This window comes from Sceloporus occidentalis, unplaced genomic scaffold (genome assembly GCF_023333645.1).
Source record: "Sceloporus occidentalis isolate IW3139 unplaced genomic scaffold, rSceOcc1.0.p SCAF_110, whole genome shotgun sequence".
Classification (NCBI taxonomy): domain Eukaryota; kingdom Metazoa; phylum Chordata; class Lepidosauria; order Squamata; family Phrynosomatidae; genus Sceloporus; species Sceloporus occidentalis.
This window is the reverse complement of record NW_028317090.1, coordinates 1,559,581-1,586,148: the sequence shown is the minus strand read 5'-3', so window position 1 is coordinate 1,586,148 and position 26,568 is coordinate 1,559,581. Positions and strand designations below refer to the sequence as shown.

The window sequence follows — 26,568 nt, the reverse complement described above, 5'->3', positions numbered from 1 at the left end:
GGCGTTGCCACACCGCAGCAAGTGCAACCAGGGGGGGAGAAACTACCCTCTCCATTAGGGACATTTAAGGCATGACACTAGCCAGGAAGCGAACTGGCAGAGAAGAGACGCTGGCACCACCACCAGCAGCAGCAGCAGCAGCAGCATTGGAAAAGGCGAATGAGTGGGCAATTGACGACCCGCTCACCTGTTTCACCCCAGGGCAAAGCATCCAAAAACTGTCAGTCCTTGGCGTTTGGGAGCGGACTTCCAGAACTCAGACACAACGCCCTAGCGTAAGCTGGCTACATTGGCGGAGGTAGCAGGCGTTGCCACACCGCAGCAAGTGCAACCAGGGGGGGAGAAACTACCCTTTCCATTAGGGACATTTAAGGCATGACACTAGCCAGAAAGCGAACTGGCAGAGAAGAGACGCTGGCACCACCAGCAGCAGCAGCAGCAGCATTGGAAAAGGCGAATGAGTGGGCAATTGACGACCCGCTCACCTGTTTCACCCCAGGGCAAAGCATCCAAAGACTGTCAGTCCTTGGCGTTTGGGAGCAGACTTCCAGAACTCAGACACTAGGCCCTAGCGTAAATTGGCTACACCGGTGGAGGTAGCAGGCATTGCCACACCGCAGCAAGTGCAACCAGGGGGAGAAACTACCCTCTCCATTAGGGACATTTGAGGCATGATTTCAGCCAGGAAGCGAACTGGCAAAAGATGCTGGCACCACCACCAGCAGCACCGTTGGAAAAGGAAAAAGGTGAATGAGTGGGCAATTGACGACCCGCTCACCTGTTTCACCCCAGGGCAAAGCATGAAAGTCTGTCAGTCCATGGCGTTTGGGAGCGGACTTCCAGAACTCAGACACTAGGCCCTAGCGTAAATTGGCTACACCGGCGGAGGTAGCAGACGTTGCCACACCGCAAACACGTGCAACCAGGGGGAGAAACTACCTTAAACATTACAGATAAAAAAAATTAACTTTCCAAGCTAAGAGCTGGGTAACCCAACTTGGGCAGATTGAATTTAAGGAAGGCAATCTGCTCCATCAGATGAGGTGCCATGCGTGAGCGCTGTGGACTCAGTATGTTTCCAGTCATAGAAAACACGCGCTCACTTTGAACAGTGGTTGGCGGACATGATAGTAGCTGCTGCGCAACCCATGAGAGTGCAGGCCACACACTCTTCTTTTCATCCCAGTAGCTAAGAGGATCAATATTAGGCGCAGAAGGAACTTCACAGAGGTAAAGTTTGACCATTTCAGCAGCACTACTCTCCTTTCTGCTGCTAGCTCTGTCAGATGGTCCAACTATACTCCCAAGTGCCTCTTCCCAAAACGCAGCTGCTCCACTCAGCTGTGTTGTGCTGCTTGTGGCACTGCTGCTGATCCTGCTGCTAGGAGTAGCAGACCACATCATCTCTTCCTCCTCCTGCACCTCTCCCTCCTCGGACAGCATTCCCATTTTACGCTGCCAGTCACGCACCTTGTTGACCAATTGCTCCCGGTAGCTACTGAGAACATTAAATTTCAAAGCTAGCTTTCCCTTAATTCTTGGATCGCAAAGGCACGCTAGCATCATTTCGGGACTCTCTTCCATTCGTTTGCGAAGGTGTACTTTTAGCAGATCCTTCAGCTTCCTGACTATGGCTGCTATGTCAGGATGTAGAGTGCCACCTTGAACAGCCTCACGGTTTCCAAGGAACACATCCATCTTGCTGCCTAGATGGGAGAACACTGGGATTACCTGGGCCAGACTGGCAGTGTTTGAGCTTAAATTTTCTGTGGCATCCCTGAATGGTTTAAGGACTGCCACTAGCTGGGCGATCACTGTCCAATCCTCCCTATTCAATGGAGAGGTAATCCCAATATTGTGCTCTGAGGCAAGATTATGGATTGCCCTCTGCTGCTCCAAAATCCTCTCGAGCATGTCTAACGTGGAGTTCCACCGTGTACTGACATCCTGACGTAGGCAGTGTACGGGAAGACCTGACCTCTCTTGCTCTTCCCTCAAAAGTTGGCTAGCCTTAACACTATGGTGAAAGTGCCCAGCGATCTTTCTGCAGCGGGACAGAACTACTGCTGCCACATTAGTTCCTTCTGACATTGCTGCCTTCACTACAAGATGGATGATGTGGGCTGCACAGCGCACACCAACAATATGACCATCTCGCAGCGCTTTCACCATATTGGCACCTCCGTCAGTTACCACAAAACCAACTTCAACATTGGTGCCCGCCTCTGCTCCCACCCAAAGGTTAAACATTTTCCTCATCGCATGCAGAATGTTTTGGGAAGTGTGCTTTTCATCCATCACTTCTGCATGGAGAAGGAAAGATCGGTAGCCTGCTGCAGCAGCTTCCTTAGACACACCGGGCTGCCACCAGTGTGCTGTCAAAGAAAGAAAGGCATGCTGGCCGCTAGGTGCACTCCACAAATCTGTAGTGAAATGAACAGACTGACCAGCAGCCTTGGAAAGCTCCTCTTTCACTGCTGCAACACAGGACCGATACAATGAGGGGACAATGTTCCTGCTGAAAGTGGAACGTGACGGAACTGTATATTGTGGAGCCACAGCCGCCATCAATTGTTTGAAAGGCTCCCCTTCGATCATAGAGAAGGATGCCCCTCCAACAGCAATGAACTGACCAATCAGTCGCATTACTTTATTGGCCTGCTGTTTGGGCATTGACCTTTTGGATTGGAATGCCACAAATTGTTCCAGGGTGGGCTGGACATGCAGTGCTCCAACCTGCCTTGGTCTCTGGCTGCCAGCACTAGTTGCTGCTGCTGCTGCTGCTGCTGCTGCTATTGGCTCAGAAGAAGAAGCTGTTGGGGTTTTTCCACGGCCACCAGCTATGCTGCCTGCACTAAGTTTTCCCTCTGAATCTTTCCCCAATAGCACAGCGTTGTGTTGAGTGCTGAGGTGATGCTTCATGCTAGCACTGGTAAAATGGCCAGACACTTTCCCTCTGCTTATTAGCTTCCCACAATGTTTGCACTTTCCATAGCGCCCTTCTTCAACATTTTCAAAGTGCTCCCAAATTGGGGCGCGCATAGCCTTGGAGTGTGCCTTGGGTGCTGCTCCTACTGCTCGGGGTGGATGAACAGAGGCAGAACTAGTGGTGGTGGGACTGGTGGTAACAGTACTGGCCATAGTGGGACTGCTAATTGCTTTAGATTTGCTAGGTTTTGCTGCTGCTGCTGGTGGTGGTGGTGGTGGTGATGATCGTAGCGGAGAAGGTGGAGGCTCAGGGGAAAATTGTGCACTAGTCATTTGGACACTGCTCCCTGAGGAATCTGATTCCTGACCACTCATCTCCTCTACTTCCTCTGGCTCATAGTCTAGCTCTTCATTAGCCAGATCGAATGGAATTCCTGCTAGGCTGGAGCTAAGACTGATATCGTCGTGAGACTCGTGACTAGTAGTAGTGCGAGCAGGAAGAATAGACTCTGCACTTGGCCTCTCAGTCTCAGGCTCCTCTGCTACCTCGCTAGGTGGTGTTCCACTATGTGTAGCCCTCTCTCTAACTGTCTTTACAAAAATTTTGTAAGGACTTGGTGGCTTGCTAGAGGTACTAGGAGGACATGGCGTGGCGGTACCAGTGGGAACAGTAGGCGCAGCACTAGTGGTGGTAGAGGCGGTAGAGGTGGGGGTGGTGGTGGTGGTGGTTTTCCCTACAAAGGAATGAGATCGCTTTGGTTTGGGACCCCTCTGAGTCTTGCTGCTAATTTGGCTCTGCTTGGTACCTTGCATGCTGCTGGTGGATGGGGAAGATGCTGCTTGGGGCAAAAGGCACTTCTTTTTAGTCACTGGGCTGGTACTACTTGTGCTACCCTTTAACTTTGAACGTGCTTCTGGTGCGTTAGGCTTTCCGTAAAAAACCATAGAGCTTGTGGGCCTAGCCGCACTACTACTGCCTGCTTTTGGTGCCTTTCCTTTACTTGATGATCCTTCAAGCAATGCTTCCCCAAATGATAAGCGAGAGCTTGGCCTACTTGGCCGACTAGACTGACGCAAAGGCTGCATCTTAGAACTGGTGGTGGTGCTGGTGGTGGTGCTGGTGGTGGCGGTGGTAGATGGAGCTTGTCCCTCCTTAGTCCCAAAAGGAGGATCCATTTCAAATTTTGTGTTGTGTGTGTAGTGTAGTGTAGTGTTTAAAAAACTATAAAAAAAATAAAAAAAAATAAAAATAAAAAAAAAAGGAAAAACGAATTAAAGACAAAAAATTAGAGGAAGTTCTCTTCAGTGCTACTGCTTAAAAAGTAAAACTATGCACTACTGCACTGTGCTGTGTGCAATCTGCCAAAGTGCTAAAGTTATTTAAATTATTAACTCAAGATTAACTATTTAATAACTAGCAGTATTTTATTTTTAATTTGAATTTACACGGGCCTAAGAGCTTAGCCTACTACTATGCTAGCCTAAAGCTATATTTCCTTACTATAAGTCTACCTCTAGGCAGACGCTCTCAAACCCACTAAGCTAAAGTGAGGTTAAATCAGATTCAGTATATGATTTATTAATTAATATTAAGTTATATAATATTAATAGATTAGAAATAATTTACTTATATATTATGTATTATAGATAGAAGAATATAGATTATGAATTAGAATTTAGAATTAGAATTACTTATATTATAGATTATGAATTAGAATTTATATTGTTATATATTATTTATAATATATTATAGATTAAGATTAAAGAAGATTATAATTATTTTAGTACTACAGCTAGTAGCTTGAAGCTTTGCTTAGTACAGCTCGTCACAGTCAATTTTTCTTGAAAAGAATTAGAAATAAAATAAAATGTCACAGCAAAACAGTTAGCTTCACTGCTGGCTGCACTCACTAGCCCAACAAGTTCACTTCACTGATGGACTGAGGTGAGCAAAACACTAAGGGTACTTTTAATAAAATTGAAATAAAATGTAAAATAAATGAGAAAATCTTTGCAAAACAGTTAACGTCACTGCTTGCTGATAAAAAAAAAACACAGCACTTATGCGGCTGCACTCACTAGCCCAACAAGTTCACTTCACTGATGGACTGAGGTGAGCAAAACAAATGAAATAAAATGAAAGATTAATTAAGAAAAATTGACTTGGTCTCTTGCTGTTGCTAAAACAAAGCACAAACTATAGAGCTGCAGCACCAGTACTAATAAGATTAGCTGAACTATACGCTAGTAGTAATTATTTAATATTATTACTTTTATTTATAGCTAATTTAATTAACTATTAAGACAAGAAAGAATTATAGAATTATTGATATTACTGATTTTAGATTAGACACTAGTAGATGTCTTGAATGTCTACAGTACACTCTACACTAGTATACTATTACTAACTATAACTGACAAATATATATATAATTTTATAATGAATTCAATTATTAATTATATTAATTAATATTACTGATTTTAAATTAGACACTAGTAGATGAATGTCTACAGTACACTCTACACTAGTATACTATAGAATATATATATATATATGACTGACAAATATATATATATATAATAATGAACTATTAAATTATAGATTCTATTAAATTATTATTTATAAATTCTATTTAATTTATTTAAGCAGGACAGGCAATAGGCACTAGTGCCAGCCCAGGGCAAGGGCACCCCAGTGCCACTGAGGCACTGGGTGCACTGTCAACTCAACAGCACTTACACTACAGTTGATGACAAATTAAATAAAAAAAATTAAATTAATCAAATTATTATTATTAATTATATTAAGTAGCACTGAAGTGAGGATGAAGTACACTGTGAGAAATGGCAGGCTAAGGCTTACCAGTCTCACACAGAACAGAACAATCTCTCTCTGTAACGCTCGGATGCAGCACAGCAGTGTTGCCAAAGCAGTCACAGCGAAAAATGAATGGATCTCTCAGGCAAGCTCTGGTCTTATAAAGGCCCCTTCAGAATTCAAAAAACAGCAGCACAGGCATTGGACGAGACCCTTAGCGTGACGTCACAAGAGTGAGCTGATTGGACAGACGAGATCAGCTCACTCCTGTTTGAAATTTTGGCGATTCTTCGTGGTTGTGAGTCTTCGTCTTCTCCTACGTTTTGCCGGCACTGTATTCTCTTCGGCGTGTCTTCGGAACGAACAAAAAAACGGCCTCTTCGTGCTCGTTTTCATGTTCGCCCGAAGACGAATGCGCAAGTCTAGAGCCTGGTAGCCCAATAGCTCAGAATACTGATAGCGAGCCTGATAGCCCAATAGCTCTGAATACACTCAGAATAATTAAGCTTTGTAGTTCCCTAATTTATATAACACAATTAGAACAGTTTTTTTACATCACCAGGAGGTGTCTTTTTATTTTATATTTAAACTAGCTAGAACACTTAACCTATTTATTTAAAACTTTACATCTGGACACCCCCCACACACTGTGGCCATTCCTATGAACAAACTTTATTTGGCAGGATTAATACACTCAGCATATGTTCTAATGTAACATATACTGTTATATATTGAATTAACATGGTAAGATTCTGTAACTGTCCTGTACTGTACTGAACAAAAGTTAAAATTGATTGATACAGTAGCCTTTTTTTTTTTACAGAAATGTGAGCTCTGCTGGTGAGGAGGCACGCAGGAGAATGAGGGAATGTGATGGACTTACAGATGCGTTGCTTTATGTCATCCAGTCTGCGCTTGGAAGCAGTGAAATAGATAGTAAGGTAGGTTGGGTGTCTTCAGGAACATGATTAAACAACAAAATAAAAGAGTCTACTTTATTTCGATGGAGGAGAAATGTTAGAACATGAGATGATTATCTAAAACTTGAGCGTCAGAAGCTTAGATATAATGTAAAAAAGTTTTACTTTGATGAGTGTAACAGCCTCCCTACAAAAGTGGTAAATGGTAATACAGTAATTTGCTGAGTTTCATATATAATTTATATTTTGTGATCAAATAAACATAGGATAAGAGTCACTGTTTCGATGTACACATTGATATATATATCTAAGTTATACTAGAATGCTTTAACCTTTTTGCTCTACTTTTTATTTAAAGACCGTAGAAAACTGTGTGTGTATCTTGAGGAACCTCTCATACCGGTTAGCTGCAGAAACCTCTCAGGGACAGCAGATGGGAACTGAAGAACTTGATGGACTGCTTTGTGGTGACACCAATGGTAAAGATACTGAAAGTTCAGGATGCTGGGGCAAGAAGAAGAAGAAAAAGAAATCCCAAGATCAGGTGTGTTGTGATTTTTACAGCATACTTGCATTAGGTTTTCTAGAGTCTAAACCGAATCCTAGAAACTAGTTCAGTATAAAAAAGTTCCTGCTCATACTATTAAATGTCAGCTGTCAGCTTTAGCAGAGGATCCATGTGGCTTTAGCAGAGGATATGTATGCACATTTCTGACTTGCTGCAACATAACACTTTATGGACAAAAGTATTGGGACACCTGACCATTACACCAACAGGGACTTTGATGGCTTTGCATTCTAAATACATAGACATTAATATGTAGTTGCCCCCCTTTGCAGCTATAACATTTTCCACTCTTCTGAGGAGGCTTTCCACATGATCTTGAAGTGTTTCTGTGGGAATTGTTGCCCATTCATTCAGTAGAGCATTTGTGAGGTCAGGCACTGATGTTGGACAAGAAGGCCTGGCTCACAATCTCCATTTCAGTTCATCCCAAAGGTGTCTTAATGAACATTTTGTCCATATAGTGTATATCCCACTTTCAAATACACATTCAGATGTTTAGTACATCTAGTGCTTCAGCACAATGGCCACTAAATAAAAAAATAAGGATGAATCCCTCAATGGATTTGCATGCAATCAATAAACCCATTTGTGATAGTTGAAGTTCCCCTTTAAGATCTGACTTTCAATTGAAAACTACTCTGTGACAGAGAAAATCAATGGCTTTTATCGCTGGTGAATCTCTCACACTATCAGGGATCCATTATAATCCATTCTATATTAATTATCTTGTAATCTGTGTCTTTACGGAGACAAAAAATCTTTACTTGGCATGTAGGTAGTACTTCTTAAGACATTTTATACTCTTCTTATGTGCCAGGAAGAAGAGCAACATTTCAAGTTAAGTATACATGTGTCAATAGATACCAAAATTGAACTATTGTCATAGCACACAAATGCAGTAAAATAAGGCAATAATAATACAATCTATAAACCTCACTTAATTAACTTGAACTCTATATGAATCTATATACATTGTGTGTATATATATATATATATATATATATTTATATATTTATATTTGTATACTGTATTTGCTCAATTCCTGTAAATAGCACATTTTCTGTTCAACAAATGTAAACAAATAAAAACCCTTATGGTAAACTTCAAAAAACATTTGCGAATGTTTGATATGGTTTTATGAAACGGGACCTTAAAGGTGCTGTTTCACCCATGCTGATGAAGTACAGCATCAGAAACATTATTTTTGGTAATGTTAAATTCTCAAACCCTTCCTAGAAATAATGATTTATTCAAGTAAAATTTGGTATTATACATAATTTTTGCAAGGAACACTTAATTGCCATGTGACACAAAAGCAGGTTTGTTTAGGTTGTAGCCATAGAGACTTAAAAGGGTCTTAAAAGTTTCTGTAGCTTAGTGATTATACCTTTAGAGTAAAGAATAAAATTACAGATCTGCTAAAGCATATTTGGTTACAGCAATAAAGAGTGTAAATAGTTTTGTCTAAGCAGAGTAGCAACTTTAATAGGCAATTTGCATTAAAGGCCTTAAACACTCATTGAGCCTTTTTGGCCCGTAGCATTTTTGCTAGATGGTTTGTATAACACTTTTGCCAAGTCACCTTTTGAATGATTCAAGAGATTAAAATAGAGTCAATAGAATTTACCATGTATATTATACAGCTTGCCATTTTGTAACACTATTAAAGGAAGAGGGTTACAGGAATGTGTGGATCCACTAAGCACCTAAGATACAAGTGATATTTGGTGAGTTAGAATGAAACACCTGAAATATCTGTGTGATTTTCTTTATTGAAACAGTGGGATGGAGTAGGACCTCTCCCTGACTGTGCAGATCCACCAAAAGGAATTCAGATGCTATGGCATCCTTCAATAGTTAAACCCTACCTCACTCTTCTCTCTGAGTGCTCAAACCCTGATACGCTGGAAGGCGCAGCAGGAGCATTACAGAACCTGGCTGCGGGGAGCTGGAAGGTAAGAATGTGTACATATAGATTTTCATGTTTCAAATGTTTCCCTACTCAAAGGGACATCATTTTGAAAACTTGATTTAATCAACCCATTTCCCTTACAGTGGCATATACATTATCTGCTGTAATAATACAGGGCTGTGAGACAACTGCATAGAAACGTAATGAAAACGTAACCTATCCATCCTGATTGGAAGCTAAACTTCTTAACCAATAAACAATCTATGTTCTAATTCATTTATCATGTATAAGGTTTTGAAAATACACTGATTTTGCTTATGACGATTAACCAATAGTCATCCATTTTGTTAGTCTAATAAGTATTATACCAATCAGCGAATTTCAGAGATGTGAACGGTTTTCTTCAGTATAGCATTATAAACCTAGCATCAGCAAATGTAACAAGGACAAAACCTGCCTGATGTGCCTATAAGAACCTGTCAAAAGCCCTGTAGCTGTTAGAAATATAATTTCAAAGTACAACAAAGGGATTGTAGTGTGAATATAACTGTGAGTCCACCTAACAGTGAAAAGAGCTTATGACTGGTAAAGCATATTGTTTCATGGTTTCAATATATGTATTCATAAAATGCATAAAATATATTTACATTACTATTTCTCATACATGTCAAATGCAATGACAAATACATTTTCTGTGAATTTGTTTTCTTCTGTAAAATGAGTGACAGGCAAGCATTTTATTAGACTTAGCTATTAGCACTGGTTCGAATACAGTAACCCTTCATGACAAGAATATTTCACAAGACAGGATCATTATTATTAATATTATTACCAAATATTTGTTAAACCAGAATTACCTTTTTTGTGTTTAGTGTACAGGCACAAATCTGATATATATCTAAAACTAGTGTTTGTGTCCGTCATCGAAATTACAGGGCCAAAAATATCTTTCCACTTTTCTCTTCCCAGATCTTTCTCTCCCCTTTTTTCTGTTTTCCATGTTCTCTGTTGCCCCCTTTCCTCCCATTGTCTTCCTTTCACTGTCCCATACATTTCATCTCTCTCCCTTCCATTCTCTCTCTCCCTGCACCGCTTATTTCTCCCCCTCTCAACTCACCTATATTCCCCTTATCTACCACAAGCTCACACTTTCCCTCCTACCATCTGTTGAAGTTACCTACCTTATCCTCTCTTCCACTCTCTTCACCTACCATCACCTCACTTCTTCATTCCTTACATCACCTCATCTTTCTTCGCCTCACATATTCTATGCTTGTCAAGAGAAGACAAAGTTTAAGTGGAATTTAGTGTGTTGCTATTAATCCCTTCAGGACCGACGTTTGCATACTTTTTAAATATTTTTAAAATATTCAAATTCCGTGCTCTTGATTTGTTTCAAAGCGATCACGTGCACGGAATTGAGGGGGAGTGGCTGCTACGGATCGCTGGGGACACCCAGCGGTCAGTAGCAGCCTCCCCTCGCGATCCCAGCGTTAAAGGGGGTTAAAGGTTTGACAACCTCACAAAAAGAAAAAAAGGCATTTACTTGAGGATTAGAAGCTGTCATCCTTAAAGAAGCCAATCAGTGGCTGGAAAGAGCTCCCATTGATTTCCTGCAAGCAATTAAGCTGATTGGCGCTAAGTAAACCACAGCCAAACACGTCCCCTGCACAGACAATAGCTGACGGGTGGGCAAAGGGGCAAATACATAAGGGGTATTCTACAGAATCTCTCATGCATTTGCAAGGGGGACACCACAAACGTTTTATGAAAACATTTTATGCATCATATGCATTAGGGTATCCTTGCAGTCACCCAGGTTACTTGTAATATTCTGAACAAAATGTATCAATTTAGAGGTTGCTTGGAATACCCATAACCTAGTCTGGACAAAAATTAAGTCTACATTTGAAGATTCGCTACATTTTATGTCAGCTAGACATTCTCTGCACTTGCTATTTCTTAAAATGATAGACTCCTTGATTCTTCTTCCTGATTGTCTTCCCTCGTGCGATTACCTCATTTGTAATCTGTCTCTGTCTTGCTCTGCTTAACTTAGCTGTTGCCTCTTGTCTCATTCCTGTGGTGTGCCTATTAATGAATATTCTAGCATTAAGACACTAATCTGCGACAGTGTTTCAACAATGGAGTGAATAATTGTACAACCTCTGATTCTCTTGCTTTTCAGTGGTCCATATACATACGTGCTGCTGTTCGTAAAGAGAAAGGTCTGCCTATTCTTGTGGAGCTTCTTCGAATAGACAATGACAGAGTGGTCTGTGCAGTAGCCACTGCTTTACGAAATATGGCCTTAGATGTCAGAAATAAAGAACTAATAGGTATGTCTCCTTGTTTACTATGTAAACATGTAGTTATGTTTTTACGTTAATAATCAGACATAGCAACACATTTCTGTCTAGCAAAAATGAATTAATTATTTTTATTCTTTATCCCTTTGTTAATGATTGCTTTAAGTATTACAAGAGTGGATCGTATTTTTTTTCTTTCTCAAGAATATTACAATGCAATCACACTTTCATAGTCTGTGCTTGAGTTTTACACTGTGTTCAGCATATTGCTTAAATACTGTGTAGGCCTGTTCTGACTCGGGGTGTCATCGCCCTACTGTTCACTGTCCTAACTACCTTGTGGCCTTCTGCAAGTTGGGGTACATGTACCTGGCTGTGCCTCCACCTGGGTGTCCAGTGTAGAGATGGGTTTCCCGGGCAGGAGTATAAGAACTAAAATACACAACAATAAAACAGCATAAACATGTATATGTATAATATGCAGATAATATGGTATCTAACTGAACACACCGGAATCTGGCTACCAACACACTCCAAAGCCCACAAGTTTTGCAACCAAAACAGTTGTAGCCCCCTGTGATTATGCAGAGTGGCCAGCAGAGGGAGTGTGGTCACATGACAGCCAGGAGCTGTAGGAGGGACTCTAATTGGGAGGGAGAAGGATCAAGCTGCAGTAAGCTGAGAGGAGGGAGGCCTAGCTGTAAAAGTGACCAACACAGAGTCTTGATCCTGTGGAAAGCAGTGTCCAGCGACAGCATCTAGGCAACTCTTCTTTATTTCTTTCATAATTTTTTTTTAAGGGGGCAGCTGCGCTTTAGTCCGAATTAACACATTGGCTACAATTAACTAGCAGTTGCTGGGAATCTCCAAGGTCCTGCTTTTTTAACTGGGCATTTTGTATCTCACACTATCAGCTCAACTGCACTTGACCTTAACTGAAGACAGTAGTTTATGGGACGTGATCATGGCCATGAACCAAGGCTGTCTCTTGCACCATTCTCAGGAAAAGCAGCAGTACCAATTTCTATTACGAGAGTGGGCTATGATTCTTAAATAGACATTTGAAATAGAAATCATAATAATAACTATTTAATCTGCTTTAAACTATGTTTTTAGTTATGATGACCCTGTAGTAAAGCTGTGTTAATCAAATAATAAAATCCTGACATTCTGATAAAGACCTGCTTAGCCTCTATCCGCTATCAAGAACATAACATACTGTTTCGGGTTTTACATGTTATTGAACAATTAAGCTTGTCTTTTTATTTCGTTGTTGAAAACAGTGTACTATGTCAGTCTTTAAAAAGTGTAGCAAGCAAAGCATTTATTTATGCATAAAACATATGGAAAATGCAGGTTGGGAATATAAAAAAAATCAGATAGAAACATCTGAGCATAGAGTATAAAAGAAGATATGAAAGCATATATTTATTGCTGATTTCTTGAATATAGTGCCAAGAAAATTTTGTATTTGTGTAACACTGCTATTTAATATTTTATACAATATAGGAATAAAGATACAATTTACCATGCATACATATAACTTAATTTGCAATCTCCAGACTTATTCACATCTAATTTTCCACAGCACATATTATTGCTAGTACCTCACCTCATAAATACTGGATGTACCAAATTGTACAGACAATATGATTTTTTCCAGGGACATTTGCATCAGGACCTTTATATTTAAATAACAATGCATTTTAAAAATGCATTCTGTCAAAGTACTTTACTGAAATAATTAATGACATCACAAGGACATCCGTGATGATAATGGCTATTTGTACCAGTAATACATGCAGTTTGCTACCAAGAGCGTCACAAGCAATGTAATCTATTGTTTTGCAAAGCTTGCAGTCTAATATTGGTAGTTACACAGAACCACACAGAGAGACAGAGGCAGAAAGTAAAATTGAGTTATTCCATACTGGAATGAGTGCCAAATAAGCCCATCTTACATTAAACACAGAAATGCATTTTGGCCTAGGGAAGCTGGTCCAGGGGGAGCAGCATACACTGGAGATGGGGTGGCTGGGGTCACTGCCTTTGATAATGCGTAGGACAGTGCCCAAAGTAACTACTCCTCTGAATTAACATATTGGGCAAGCACTACTATTGAAAAATACAGCTCAAATGACATATATATATATAGATATATACAGTCATATATTATATTATTTGGTTGTGAAACATCAGGAGTTTAGAGATCTTTCCTGATATATTTCCTGAGCCACTTTTTCGAACCACACTTATTTGTATACTACTTGTCCATCAAATTAATGTAGTATCTGAATTGATTTCTGTGATTTCTGCTAGCAAATATCTAATGAAGTAAAATTTTTTCTTACGCAGCTTCCAAATCATAACACCGTTATAGCAATTTCGCTTATCTGCGTTTCACTTATGAGAAATATTACCATTGTCACTGATGAAAACCATCGGCTTTAACCTCTGTTACAAGCTGTATAATAAAATGGTTACATCAATTGACATACGTATGTTGGCAAATGTCCCAGAAATCAATTAAAAGGACACTCCAGCTATCTCATGCACGTAATGATTATAATAGCTCAGTGCCACATTCAAATTAACATTTTGTTGCAGGCAGTATTCATCATCATGCCCTCTGTGCATTTGCTCTCTTTAAGTGACTGTTAATCATATGAAGGGGGAAATATAAAAAAAATAAAAAAAGTTTAACAAAGTAAATAAAGTTTTCAGTTTAACCCCTGGAGTGCTTGCAACTATTTAATCTAGCAACTATTTAATCTAGCAACAAATAGGTTAAATTATTGGTTTAGATGTGTGATATGAGTTGGCTCAATACATATACAAGTTCTATTTATGCTTTAGGTTTAATTTCTAATTGATTCTATATATTAAAAAAAAAACATAGTCTATGGCTCAAAGACCAAATGCAAGTATTTGGAAACCTAGTCCACCTGACTAATTTAAATGTGTGATGTATGTTACTCCAACTCTCAGGTGCCTCTCATCAGGGGTGCCCTCAGGCTGGTTCAAAATTTCTCAAGAAAGGGCTGATCCAAGCCTTCTCCACTCCAATGTAGCAAGGTCACGTAAACCGAGGTTACGTGATCTCTCGGGTAAACGTGTGGCCGCTCACAGCTGGAGGGAAAGCTGCACTTGTAGTAAGGCGGTGAGTGAGGGAAAGAGGAAGAGGGTAATGGAATGACAATGCATGTATGAATGTGTATGTAAGTGTGAGCATGACAAACATGGCAGAGACAAGATATCTGGGGGAAAGGATGATGCTGGGAAGTTGTTTGGGGGCAAATGGCACTGGGAAGCTGTTTGAGGACCACAATGGTACTGGGAAGCTGTTTGGGGGCAGAGATGTCAGAGGCAATCTATTTGGGCAGAGATATGACGCTATGAAGCTGTCTGAGGACAAAGATGGCACTGTTCAGGTGTGTGGGCATAAATATGGCACTGTAGGATGCAAATGTTGTGGGAATGTACAGTAACAGCTGTTGCTCTTACCCACATAATGCTCTCATTATGGACTGTCCATGTGTTAACTTAACCAATTTGAGCATCTGTGATCTTTCTAGTATAGCTGACATGGATGACTGATCTTGGTGAAAGTGGTTGAATTTACACTCTTCATGTCACTAGTGCACAGTGTGCACAGTAAGCACTGTGTTGCCTCTTAAAGTTAGATAATCGAAGCTATCATTGAGGCGTCTATTGAATCAAAAATCTATTACTTGTCACTGTATTTTCCACCCATCTATAGTGCTGATTATATTGTGATGATTGTAAAAAATGAATACTCTAGCCCTTTTTGATGATGTTGGAGACCATTTTGAATATACTGCAGTGCATTTTATGCTTGCAAGTCAGTCCAGCCATTCTTCTTCCTCTAGTTGCCTCTACTAAAAGCAGGAAGCATACAAAATATTTCTAGCATGTGGTCAGTAGAAGATCTATTCTAGTCAGTAGAATTAAAAGGGAGTAGCGACAAAAAAAAAAATTAACAGCGGCTAATGTTTCCTGCTTAGAGGAGGTGAAAAAGGAGACAGAATGCCAATAACTAAACCATGCCTGGTCCATGCATGGTTAAATGGATAGCATTGTTAAATATCTGGAAGTAAATGGTTTACATGATCAAAAACAGCACATATTTACTACAGGAAGATCTTGTCAAACTAACTTAACTGGGTAATTAAGATAATAGACCAGGGAGGAGCTGTTGATATAGCCTATCTAGATTTTAGTAAATAACTTGACACTGTCCCTTATAAAAGATGTATAAATAAATTGCAGTCTATGGGTATGGATGCCAGAATAGTTGAATGGATAAGCCAATGGTTGAGTGATAGGAGGCAGAAGGTTGTAGTTAATGGTGTATATTCAGAATGAGCCAGTATTGTATTAATAATATTACAGAAGGTCTTATTGGTATGGTATGTCTTTTTACAGATTTTGCAAAGGTCTGCAACAGGGTAGAACAAGTCAAGTGGAGAATGACTTAAGTAAATTACAAGAATGATCGAGAATGTTGCAGCTGCAGTTTAATATTAATAAATCTATAATAATGCACTTGGGTTGTAAAAATCCAAAGGCAGAATATATTATCGGTGGCACTGTACTGTCAGTAACAACAGAAGAGAGGGACTTGGGTTTAATTATTATTGATAACTTAAAGGTAAATAAATGTAAATAAAATGCAATAATGGTAAAAAAAAACAATGCAATAAAGCATCTCAAAAAGCAAGTAGGATGCTGGGTTACATAGGGAGAAAGAGGGAAGTGATTGTGCCCCTTTACAGATCTCTGGTCAGGACTCACCTAGAGTATTGTGTACAGTTCTGGAGACCCCATCTCACATTGACACGTTGGAGAGCGTTCAGAGGACAGCTACAAAAATGGTAAGTGGTTTGCAGGACAGAAATTATCAGGAAAGGTTAAATGATCTTAATATGTACAGTTTGGAGGAAAGAAGAGAGAGTGGGGATACAATATAAACATTTAAATACATAAAGGGATTTCACGAAGTTCAGGAGGCAAGCTTATTTGAAAAGAGGAGCAATATTAAAACAAAAGGTCATGGTCTAAAATTTGAAGGCCAGAGGCAAAGATGTAATGTAAGGAAGTTCTACTTTACTCAGAGGGTAGTAGATAAATGGAACACTCTCACAGCAGCAGTGGTGGAGGCTATCCCCTAATAAGCAAGGGGATTTAAACAAGCATGGGATAGACAAAGCTTTCCTCACTATAGGACCTGACCAAAGACGTTTGGGGTTTAAACAATAGGCAGACTAGATGGGCTGAATGATTCTCGTCTGCCATCAAATTCTATGTTTCAATGTGCATGCAGCAAAATGCATTGGAATTTGTATAAAATGGACTAAATAGATAACCATGAAATGTAGGTTGTAGACTTCATCGTCTGTAACCTTAATTATTGGTGATATTGGTCTGTATATTCACCTGTTTTTGGGGTTTTTTTTTGTAATGAACTATATACCATGTATAATTTAGATGAATGATTATATGCCATGGAACTTCCTTAAATGACTATTGCGAACTCCATAGTTGAGCCTGTTTCAGCATTAAGCACATTCCTAGATATTCATAATTTAGTCTGACAGTTTATCCTGATATCTTTATCAGTAGCTCGATTATCAGACGACCCTGATTATAAGACGACCCCCCCAAATCTGAATATTAATTTAGGAAAAAAAGAAAAAGCCTGAATATAAGATGACCCTACAGGAATAAAGTTTTACCAGTAAATGTTAATTCATCTAAACTATTTTTTTTTTTAATAAAAGCTATGATTGAGAAAAATATTTTGGTTTTATTTCCTTCTATTTTCCAACCTGCCCCCCAGTTATGCACATCTGCCCCAGAAATGCCTTATACCCCCTATATGCCACTGTGCCCCATGATATGCCTTTTAGCCCTCTAAATGCCACTGTGCCCCATGATATGCCTTTTGACCCCCTATGTGCCACTCTGCCTCCAGAAATGCCTTATACCCCTATATGCCACTCTGGCATTTAGAGGGTTAAAAGGCATATTATGGGGAAGAGTGGCTTATAGGGAGGTTTAAGGCATTCAGGAGGCAGAGTGGCGTATAGAGGGTTAAAAAGGCATTTCTGGAGGAGAAATACCTTATGCCCCCCATTTAACACTCCCCCTCCCCCCCCCAAACTTACCGGTGCTTCTGACTTCTGACGTGTAGATGTCTACGCGATTCGCGTAGACAACTTCCGCTGCAGCACGAAGGAGGTGTGGCTAGCAGCGGGGGTTGTCTGCGTCCATCGCGCAGGCCTTCCCCGACTGTCAGAGATCAGAGTTCCCCGCACCGGAGCTGCATATCTCTGTCTTGCTACTGTTTCCCTGTTTTGCTACAATCCATTCCTGGATTTCCTTATGCTCTGTACTGTGCTTCTGATTCCTTGATTCCAGTTCTGCTCTTTGCTTCAGCTCTGTTTCCTTTATAAGGTGTGCCCCACCCATTATGTTTGTCTCAGTCTGCGGTCTACAGGTATGTCTTTCTGATATGTGTTTAGTTTCAATGTTCAGTTTATTATTACTTCCGTAGGCAGGGTTTAGTGTTAGGACCCACCGAATATTGGAGTACTTTGGCGTAGAGGTGGGCTAAGCATACTATGGCCATAAGATGTGACTAAATCTCCAATAGTTATCATATAGTCCTAGGCTAGTCCTGTATTTATGTGTGTAGCCTGTCCCTGTAACCTATATTCCTCATTCTGCAACCTGCTTATATAGTGCTATAATAGATCTTTTAAACCAACTGTTTAATCCAGCGCTGCAGGGGACCTGGATCCTCCTGTCTTATGCCCCCCCATTTAACCCCCCAAACTTACCAGTACTTCTGACTCCCTGATGTGTAGTCGGGGCAGCGGGTAGACGTCTTCACGATTCGCGTAGGCAACTTCCGCTGCAACCGGAAGGAAGTGCGGTTAGCAGCGGGGGTTGTCTGCGTACATTGCCCAGCCCTTCCCCGGCTTTCAGAGAGGAGATTTCCCTGCACCGATGGACCCCCGCTGCTAACCGCACCTCCTTCCAGCTGCAGCGGAAGTTGCCTACACGAATTGCGTAGACATCTACTCGCTGCCCCGACTACACACCAGCAGTGGCGACTCTAGAAACAATATATAGGGGGGCATACAAGATACCACAGTCAAACTGGGGGGGCATTCATAATTTCCACCATTAACCCCTTAACGACCTTTGCCGGTTCAGGACCGTCATGGAAAAACGGTCGCTTAACGACCTTTGACGGTCCTGAACCGTCAAAAAATTAAATAAGCTTAGAAAGTGATCAACGATCACTTTCTTCGCTTAAACGGCGTTACTGTAATGCCTCAATGTCGAGGCATTCAGCAAGGCCGAGATCGGCATCGGGGGCCATGTCTGGCCCCTCCCCGGGGCGTCAACAGCCGCCATACATTGTATGGCGGCGGACGCCCGTTTATGCCACTGTGCCCCATTATATGCCTTTTGACCCCCTATGTGCCACTCTGCTTCCAGACATGCCTTATACCCCTATATGCCACTCTGGCATTTAGGGGGTTAAAAGGCATATTATGGGGCAGAGTGGCATATAGGGAGGTATTAGGCATTTCAGGAGGCAGAGTGGCATTAAGGGGGTTAAAAGGCATTTCTGGAGGCAGAGTGGCATTAAGGGGGTTAAAATACAGAAATGCCTTATGCCCCCCATTTAACACCCCCCCCCCTTACCGGTGCTTCTGACTGCTGTTGTGTTGTCCGTGCAGCGTGTAGACTTCCGCTGCAGCCGGAAGGAGGTGCGGCTAGCAGGGGGGTTGTCTGCGTCCATCGCGCAGACCTTCCCCCGCTGTCAGAGAGAATTCCCCGGTGAGTGCCATCTTTGCCCTTCCACAATTACACATCTATGATACACACATACTCATTAACTCATGCTCTCCCTCATTCAGACTATTCATCCACATATGAACTCATGCTCTCCCTCATTCAGACAATTCATCCACATATTAACTCATGCTCTTCCTCATTCAGACAATTCATCCACATATTAACGCATACTCTTCCTCATTCAGACAATTCATTCACACATTAATGCATACTCTCACGCATTCACACAATGCATCCACACATTAATTCATACTCACTCATTAACATGTACCCCCTCTCCCTCCTTTATCACTTTCTACCCCTTCTACCTCCCTTATCACATTCTACCCCTTCTGCCTCCCTTATCACATTCTACCCCTTCTGCCTCCCTTATCACATTCTACCCCTTCTGCCTCCCTTATCACATTCTACCCCTTCTGCCTCCCTTATCTCTTTCTACCCCTTCTGCCTCCCTTATCACTTTCTACCCCTTCTCCCTCCCTTATCACATTCTACCCCTTCTCCCTCCCTTATCACTTTCTACCCCTTCTCCTTCCCTTATCACTTTCTACCCCTTCTCCCTCCCTTATCACTTTCTAACCCCTCTCCCTCCTCTTTCCCTACTCACCCCCTTCGTATTTCACTCACCTTTAAAGTCCTGCGGCGGGAGAACGAGGCTTCTGTCTTCACTCCTGAGCGCCGGATATGATGTCATATACCGGCGCTCAGTATGAAACGCCGGCACTGCGGCGGAGGTAGAGGCCTCGTGGAGGAGAGTGAGGGGGACCGAGCGGTTGCTAGGCGCCCCTCTCTCTCCTCCACGTCCAAAAAAAAAAAAAAGCGTTTCAGGCTGCCCAGAATTTAAAGTCCCATTGCGGGACTGTCCTGGGCAATCCGCTGGATGGTTCCAAACAGGGCAATCCGCTGGATGGGCAACAGGGGGGGCAAGGAATAACCTAGGGGGGGCAATTGCCCCCCCTTTCCCCCCTGTAGCGACGCCACTGCACACCAGGTAGACATTTCTGTAGGCAGAGTGCTCTATGATATGCCTTTTAACCCCCTTAATGCCACTCTGCCTGCAGATATGCGTTTTAACCCCCTTTATGCCACTCTGCCTGCAGAAATGCCTTTTAACCCTTTATACGCCACTCTGCCTCCTGAAATGCCTTATACCTCCCTATATGCCAGAATGACATATAGGGGTAACTACTACCAAACAAGTGCAACAAACTAAATCCAATCAGTAAGTGACACTATTCAGACTCAACATATTCATGAATTAATATATTTAGCCTTGCATGACCTATTTAGGAAAAAATACTTTTTTTGTGAAACGCTTGCTAAACATTAGAAAACAACAATAAAGGACACCTTTTAAATAAATCTGTAATGTTTATCCAAAAGATTCCAGCCACAAAAGAGGAACTAAGTCATAACACCTACATCTTACCCACAGTGTTAATCAGTTTTATGTTGTCAGCAGTGTGATATTATTTCAGAAGTGCTATCACTAGATATTTGATTTGTTTGTTAAAACAAAGTAAACAAACAGAACAAAATGCACCAACTAACATATCATTAATACTTATTTATACTTTATACTTAATAATTATCATAAAGAAATAGATAATGAGTTTACAAATAAGTTTGTAATCCCATGAAAAGTACTTTATTGTGATGTAAACCATGGAGGTCTAATGGCTTCTAAAAAAAATAATTCTAATTGCTAATTATTGCTTTTTACCAATATTTTTGCAAGAATATACTGTATGTGTACACCTAATAAAGTTTAGTAAGGTTTTAAATTTACTCATGGGTGTTTTGCTTGGAAATACTTATTATGTTAAGATATAGTTTTGTTTTAAGTTTAAAAGTGTTAGTTTGATTCATTATTCAGTAACAAGTGTCACTTTGAGGTAAAGCATTTTGGAAAAGTGAAAGTTGATTTTGTAATAATTTTACAGTTTTATTTCCAATAATGTGTTTGTTTTGTTTTTTAATAGGCAAATATGCCATGCGGGACCTTGTCCACCGTCTTCCTGGGGGAAACAACAGCAACAACTCAGGGAGTAAGGCGATGTCAGATGACACTGTTACAGCTATCTGCTGCACTCTTCATGAAGTGATAACAAAAAACATGGAGAATGCCAAAGCCTTAAGGGATGCAGGAGGCATCGAAAAGCTGGTTGGCATTTCGAAGAGTAAAGGAGACAAGTATGTTAGAATGAGCCAATATTTTAGGACATTTGTACACCTAATTGATGGCACTTTAAATGGTAGCTAATTCTAAATGCATGAACGGTGCAGCCCTCTCCAATTTAGTTACATGAGGACTAGTGTGTGTATTTATTGTCTTAGAATTTGTCACAGGGCTTTCATCTTATATTGTTACATAAGATTAATTGATATATCTGTACATTTTTTCAAGACAATAGTTGTTTAGTTTGTATTTTTTTCTATCGGGTTAATTTATTAAAGGTGAAGTACAATTAAGCTGGTAAAGGTGAGTTCACATTAGCAAAGGGACCATCTGTGCTTAATGATACAATATGCAACAAAACTTGCAAAAATGCAATCCAATCAGATAAAATAATACAAAACCTCTCAATTTAATGTTAGGCGGCTCTATAGCCTCTGGTCCTGTGCAACAGTACTGAAGAAATGCTAATGTAATCCTGTTTTTTAAAAATCAATCATAAACACAATAGAAAATTTGTAGGTGAGTTTCCTATCAGTAGTGGGTTAATTACTTGAAAGAATAATATGGGAAGCAATGCTAGACTATATTGAGGCACATAAAATTATTTGTGTTATTCAACAGTATTCTCATTCTTTATCCTCTATGTTGTTAATGAATTAAATGAGTGGCACTTTAAGGTGACAGCCGCTTGATGACATCAGTGTGGCCGACAGCTGGATTTGTGCTGCCTTAATTTTTTTCTGCGCACTGGAGCAGCAGATAAGTATGTGGTCATGTTCGCAGCGGCCCACTGGGCATTTGCCCAGTGTGCTAGATGCCCAATCTGGACTTGCCTACTCTTATACATCACAATGCAAAAAATAATTGTAATAATAACTTAGATTGAAATGTGTCCAACCAGTCACGTGGAGGTGTGTGTATGTTCTTGTGTAGCCACTAGCATCTAGTAGCTCAAGGATAAACTGCCTCCTTCATTCACTATAATATACTACACTGTACCATGAACCCACAAATGGTTAATAACTTCCCAGAGCGGAAAAGGGGAAATGTGGACATTGTTTCTTCTGATTTTATGGTTTAGGAGATTTTAATTGATGGGGAGATTGCACTTAAGGGCAGGTGATTTGGATATTTAACTTGGCTTCCACAAATCAAATTCACAAAAAAGCCACAAGCACATGCATCAAATATATTTAGGGTATCTAATTTGGGCTTGCACTGGGTTAAAAACCACCACAGTTATAGTTCCTGCATATCATAGCCCATATTTATAAGCACTTCTGCTTCCTCAAAAAAGTTTATTTTTAACTTAAAAAATGTTAAAGTACATTATATACGGTATGGACAGGTAGTTATGGGTCACATTAATCTATTTATTTCATTTAACTCCTCAATCCCAGTTATGCGGATTTCTGAATGGAGTTTGAACAATAGTAAATTATTTAATTCATCTTTTTATTTGGATTCAAGATAATTCATTATTAGACTGTAAGGATAAGGTGAACTTAAATTTCCCTACGTTGTGGTGCATTTTGAATGAAATTGATAGACCTGCCATATACTTCAGCAAGTTAAAGTCAAGCGTAACCTATGTTTAATTACCGTTTTTATAACATGTAAGAAGCTGTCACAATGCAAAGACATCATTGTCTCTATAATGTTCTTGAATGTTAAAATAGGCCTGGTATGGAAATAATCTAAATCAATGCTATCAAGAAATCAATCCTGTAATGAAAAACTTGCTCTTTTCTTTTCATTTGCTTAAGATAGGTTACATGGTGCTTGACTGCTCATTCTGAATACCAATTAAAAAATCTGACCAGCAACTCTGCATTTAGAATTCCAGTAGCTATGGTTGCAAACTGTATTACAAAGTACGTGCTATTATATTGTGCCACCAAGCATGAAAAACTTTCCTATAGAAACGGAAGTCCAGGCAAAGTCACTTAGAAAGAAAGTTAAGAGATTTCTAGACATTATAGTTGCATCTAGTATCTGGCTATACAAATTAGGTCAGTATGTATTGTTCGAGAATATAAACTTATTTATCTAGTTCTAAATATTTGCAGATTAATTATTAGCCTTAATTTTCTTAATACTATAAACATATATCACTACTTTCTTATCCGTATTATTGTACTATTGATTAATTAAAAGTGATATATACAGGCTGTCAAGTATTCATACAGGTATTCATACCTATTATATTTAAAGCCACTGATTTCACCAGTCATTAATATTATGGGATCAATTACCCATTTTTGATAATACATTTTGATACAATGCCACAGTAAAACAATTAAATAAAACAAGATGTTGTCTCCTATCTTAATAATCGGGGGTAAACAAATTTGCTAGATAAATTGAAAAAATAATAAATAAAGTTGATAAATGCATTAGTACACAGTACAAGCCGTCTGTTGTGCCTCGTCTCCTACTAACCATAAAACCATATGCTGACATACACACACTCATGCTAACACCATACACTTACACACTCTAACACGACAAAGTAACAGACACATGCTAACATCATATGCTTACTAACTTTACAATAACACACACATCCACGTTTTCACAACTCCACACATTTCACGTTACCATACATTACTTTGGGAAGTCAATTAATGCATCTACTCTGTTAACATAAGGTAATTTGAAAACAATTGATTACATTATATCAGAATTCCACTGGATCACAAATTTACGTACACCAGGTTGATTTTGTCTTTAAACAGTCTGGAAGATTCCAGAAATTGATGTAATGACTTTTTAAGATATTCTGATTTGCCAATTATCATAATTAGGAGTTAATTGACACTAAGCACACTTACACACTGAATCTGGTGCTCAAATACACTAGACACATTGACTGGCATTATACATTTACACACACACACACTGACTCAAGTACTATATATATACACACAGGCTCTGACGCTACAGTATATAAACACACACTGACTCCAGCACTATACAAATACATTTCTACACACTGGTTCTGACACTACAGTATGCACACATGCGTAAAAACTACTCCCCTCTCCCTCTCACCTCATGGAGACCTGCCACGCCGCTGCCTGTCTTCTACCTCGGGTTCATGTAATACACATCATATGACCCTGCACACATGCTGCACTGCAGCCAAGCAGTTGGGACCCAGATTCCTGATGGCAGCCTTGGCCAGTCCTTCCCCATTGTGGCCATGGCAACTTGGCACCAGGGGATTGTCGAGCCCTGTTAATAATAGTAATAATATTAATAATCCTTCAAAAGTGGTGTTCACCTATAATGCATTGCAATGATTTTAAAATTTCATTTTTGGTTCCCTCAGTATGAGTATCCTGCGTGGCCCAGGGTAAAACAAACATTCCTTTGAAATTTGCACATGCATGTGAGGTTTCCTTAGACCACTGATAAATCTTAAATATGTAAGTGTGTGCCCATGTGTCCATGTTTGATGGAACTTATCTCTGGCAAGGCAAATAGCTGAGGGGTTGGGGAAACAGAGTGAAGGTATAGAGAGATGTATATGCATTCTAACTGTAGTACAGATGAATGTTTCCATAAAAGATTGCCCTTTCTAAAGAGCTATATAACCTTAATTATTGTAAAATTGTCCCACTTTTATGATGTTTTACTGTATGTACCCAATGTATGTTGCTTTGATATATTATTTTTGTTTTTATGTTCTATGCAGGCATTCCCCAAAAGTAGTGAAAGCAGCATCTCAGGTCCTAAACAGCATGTGGCAGTATAGAGACCTCAGAAGTCTTTACAAAAAGGTAGGATATAACCATATTTTTTTCTATAGAACTGTAACAGGCATGTGCATTTATTTCCAAATTCTGTAAAGTTTTTTGTATGTTTTCTTGAAATAATGAAGTTCAATTATAATGATCATATCTAAGAACATACTCGATTTTCCCAAAGGGTCAGTGGACGGTAGTTGATTTTTGGGCCTGGTTGGTTGCACAAACCTCCGAAGTCCCTGTTGCTTACATTCTACAGACGTTCCCCTACTAATTTTTGTTTCTTAGCCCTTATAGTTCCACCTCCTTAGTGCAACTCAAAGAGGTAGGGTTCCAGGACAGCATGTGTAGAAAGTATTCAGTATTAATTTAGCAACATGACGGTTTATTGCAGACAATGCAATAAATTGTCACAAAAAGCAAGAAGGGTGCTGGGTTCTATAGCTGGAGGAATGAGCAGCAGGAAGAGGTGAGATCGTTCTGCCACTTTAAAGATCGGAGCAGATCTTTACATAGAGTATTGTGTACAGTTCTAAAGATCCCATCTCTAGAAAGATATTAGCATTTTGTGTAGTGTGTACACAAGAGGGCTGACAAATTAGTGAATAGTTTGCGGGGTAAAAATTATCATGAAAGACTAAGGGAGATCAATATGTATGGCTTGTAAGAAATACGATTTAACAAAGTATGGGAGAAGTTTATTTTAAAGCAGGTGAAAAAAGGTTAGAACAAAAGGTCATGGTCTAAAACTAGAGTGTCGGGTGTTTAGATGTAAGAAAGTTTTACTTTACTTAGAGTGTGATCAATAAATAGAACAGCCTCCAATCAGAAGTGGTAGTGGCTAATGTAGTGTATTGTAGTGTATTAACATACATGGGATAGGCATACACCTATCTTGAATTTAAGACAAGATAATGTACTGGTTAAGAGGCTTTCATCAGGGAAAATGGGCAGACTAGGTGAGCTGAATGGATATTTTCTGTCCATAAACTCTGTGTTTCTAACACACAAGCATGACACGGAATAATATTTATATAGTTCAGGAATGGTATGAAGTTTTAAGTTAAAAGAGAATAGTGTACGGTTATAGATATACACACTGCGTATGATCACAGCAAATGCATACATATTTAAAATCGTCTTGCAAATCATACAAGTAAGCAGATTACTATTAAAATATCAAAGTAGATATACTTGTTAAACAGTTACAGTTTAGATGAACGCTAGGAAATTTTAAAAACAACGTGATCAACAATTTTCTGGAAAATACTGTATATGTAATTATGTAC

At 39.8% G+C, this 26,568-nt stretch overlaps 1 protein-coding gene across 3 annotated transcripts in view; it reads left to right on the top strand.

Moving 5' to 3' along the window:
* LOC149283180 (catenin delta-2) overlaps window positions 1-26,568 on the top strand; it is a 355,798-nt gene that overhangs the window by 303,120 nt on the left and 26,110 nt on the right. For all 3 annotated transcript variants that reach the window (XM_089497914.1, XM_089497913.1, XM_089497915.1), the window contains 6 exons: window positions 6,570-6,687; window positions 7,025-7,210; window positions 9,016-9,189; window positions 11,335-11,485; window positions 21,331-21,541; window positions 25,228-25,312. In XM_089497914.1, the coding sequence (XP_089354040.1) occupies window positions 6,570-6,687; window positions 7,025-7,210; window positions 9,016-9,189; window positions 11,335-11,485; window positions 21,331-21,541; window positions 25,228-25,312 (925 nt within the window). The remainder of the gene's footprint in view (window positions 1-6,569; window positions 6,688-7,024; window positions 7,211-9,015; window positions 9,190-11,334; window positions 11,486-21,330; window positions 21,542-25,227; window positions 25,313-26,568) is intronic.